The following is a 3,092-nucleotide window of genomic DNA, read 5'->3' on the forward strand; positions in this document are numbered from 1 at the left end:
ATTAGTAATATGCATTGCTAAGAACTTCATTTGAACAACTTTAAAGGTGATTTTCTCAATATTTAGATTTTTTTGGACCCTCAGATTCCAGATTTTCAAATAGTTGTATCTCTGCCAAATATTGTCCTATCCTAACAAACCATACATCAATGGAAAGCTTATTTATTGTATACATCTCAATTTAAAAAAATTTACCCTTATGACTGGTTTTGTGGTCCAGGGTCACATATATATAATGCAAAAAAAATTTTTTTTACTAGTTTCCATTTTCATAAAAGTTTTCATTAGTGATTATAACCTTGACACACACACACACATGCACACAGCTTACTCACTCTGACTGAATGTATTTGCTGCTGTTTACAGCACCTGCACACACACACACACACACACACTGAACGTATGGCGGTCTGCTTGCCATTGTAATGTTCTGCTGAGTAAACAGCCCTTGAGCAGACAGAGAGAGCTCCCGGTGTGAAGCACAGCTCTCACACTCACAGCAGCACCACACACACAGTGTTTTCATCTTCCTGTTCTCAAATATAGTCCTTAAGCTTTTCCTGCCAAAATGTTTAATGCTGAAATAAAACACTCATCTTACTATAGCGCAGTGTTGATTACTCTTTATTTTCCTTTATCTCTCAGGCTTTATCTCGCTCTCTCACTCTGCTTTCGCTGTCACACAGTGACTAATATACACTTACAGATGGAGGGTGAAAATGAGCCTCTGTATCTTTTCTGTTTTGAGTTGAAGCCCTCCGGCTGTGGATGCCCACGCTCTCGCTCTCCACAGCGCACACATGCCTTCATATCTTCATCAACACTCTCGCTTGCTTTCACTAAAAACAATGCACTCTAGTGGAAGGGTTTAATTGATAAAGTGCAGCTCGCGTCACCCTGCCTGCCACACACACACACTCACACACACACGTGGCTTTCACGATCATGTGAAGAACACAGTTCACATCACGTGTGCTCGGAGATTCAAGGTGTGCTTATATACAGTGGGGTCCTTAAAATCTGAAACCACATCAAAAATTCAAACCTGGGAAGTTTTAGTAAAATGCAGGGCAAATGTAAAATGAAAATGGAATGTATAAGATTCTGCAATATTTCTAGGTCAGTAATAAAAAAAAAGTAAATTTGTGACACCTGACTTGATTATGAGTATCAAAGGAGTAATTCAGGTTGCATATAAATTAAGCACAATGAGCAGAATAATACTGATTAATAATTACACAAATAATACACACATAATTTCTACTTATGCCTAATTTCCTTTATAAACAAACACATACAGGGGAAGAAAATGGGTCCAATTTTAAAAGCAGAAATGAGAAGCATATAATTTTATGAAAGCACTTACATTAGTTCTTCTGTTATTATTTTTTAACTATTAAACATTGTTTATGTCTTGTGACTGTACTACTGAAACAGTGAGATGTTACAGGGTTTCTACTGGTTTTATGAAGGTAAATTTAAGACATTTTTAAGACCCATTTACAGATAAAAAATGTATATATATATATATAAAATAAATGTAACCATTTACAAATTGGCCCCATTCATTTCAGTTGTAAGTGCCTCACTCTAACCCAGATTTTTGCTTTTAAAAAAAAAAATGACGAGTCATAATTAATCTTTGTGGTTATCAACATTATGCCACAAAATGTTGAATGAGCTTAACTTGAATTTGACCCTAAATATGCCAACAATGGATGGACTTAAAAGACTGCCATTATATTATCTTGATATTGCAATCATCACAATCACAAGCTATATTAACTGCCTTAGTAATGTGTTGAAGGATAGCATCCTATATTCTTTATAACAGATTGCGTGACTGGTAGCATCTTAGAGCTGTGTTTTATTGTCACGTGACATTATTTTGTTGCTAGAGGAGGACAGGCCCAGATGAGTCTGGTTTCCTTCAAGGTTTTTCTCCAACACCTCATCACTGATGGAGTTTTTTTCCCCCCCTTGAGACAGACATCTGCGGCTGCTCAAAGTGATTCAATAATGTTCTTGATTTAATGCAGTCTGTGTCATTGAACCATGCATGTTCTGTAAAGCTGCTTTCAAGCAATCTGTGTTGTGAAAAGTGCTATACAAATGACATGAGTCGAATATTCACTAGTAGTCTCGGAGCTGCCTGATTGGTTTGGATGGGTCTAAAGGTCGCTGTTCTTGTTGTTTCAGATCAGCACCACAGAGGTGGAGACTCTTTTGGGTCGGCTGCCCTGCACGTTCAAGCAGGAGTTGACGGGTGTCGGGGCGAGTCTGGAGAAACGCTGGAAGTTCTGTGGGTTTGAGGGCATTAAGACGGCGTAGAGACACGGGTTTGGGTTCCTGCTAGAAAAACAAAAACAGCCGATGGACCGGAGGGGTCACAACCAATCACCTGCCAGCTCTCCGCGCCCATCCGGCCTCCCCATGAGATTCTAATCTCAGAAACACTCCAGACCTGGAGATCCTCAAGACTTTGGTGTGTGTGCGTGTGTGTAGTATGTTTTAGTATGTGAACACACGAGTGTGTGTGTGTGTGTGAACGGACCGTGCACTTGTACCACACAACGGAAATCTCATCGGGTGAAAATCAGGGTTTGCTGAACCGAGGACTTGAACTGTCAACATACATGTTCTTGTTTCACCTCTGATTTGTAAAAAAAGAAAAAAATATATAAATAACAGGAATATATTTCTTTTCTCTTCTGTATAGGCTGCAGAAAACAGTTGCATAGAATCTTTTGTTCACATATCCTGTAAATGTACATCAATATATTTCTTTTCTCTTCTGTATAGGCGGCAGAAAACAGTTGCATAGAATCTTTTGTTCACATATCCTGTAAATGTTTGAATAACTTGCTATTTTTAAATAAAAAAAGAACAACAAAATCTGCAACCAGGCTAATTGAATAGTTTAACAATCTAGGCTAGTGCGTCTAAAATCTTCAAAAGTTCCACTTTCAGCACCTCTGCTAATTAAAAGAGGAATCGTGGGATAAAGATACAAGATTTCCTCTCACTTCGGCCTCATTTATGCCACGCACGTCCGTTCAATCCTTCAGGCTTTTCCTGCTTAAGCCGGTGAA

The 3,092-nt window shown here is 38.5% G+C and overlaps 1 protein-coding gene across 1 annotated transcript in view; it reads left to right on the forward strand.

Moving 5' to 3' along the window:
- The window catches only part of enox2 (ecto-NOX disulfide-thiol exchanger 2), a 203,121-nt gene extending 200,531 nt beyond the window's left edge, over window positions 1-2,590 (forward strand). Inside the window, exon 14 of the mRNA XM_016573873.1 lies at window positions 2,200-2,590. Coding sequence (XP_016429359.1) covers window positions 2,200-2,331 — 132 coding nt within the window. The 3' untranslated portion in view covers window positions 2,332-2,590. The remainder of the gene's footprint in view (window positions 1-2,199) is intronic.
- Window positions 2,591-3,092: the final 502 nt, after the last annotated feature.

Source organism: Sinocyclocheilus rhinocerous, unplaced genomic scaffold (genome assembly GCF_001515625.1).
Source record: "Sinocyclocheilus rhinocerous isolate Xijiao unplaced genomic scaffold, SAMN03320098_v1.1 scaffold892, whole genome shotgun sequence".
NCBI lineage: Eukaryota > Metazoa > Chordata > Actinopteri > Cypriniformes > Cyprinidae > Sinocyclocheilus > Sinocyclocheilus rhinocerous.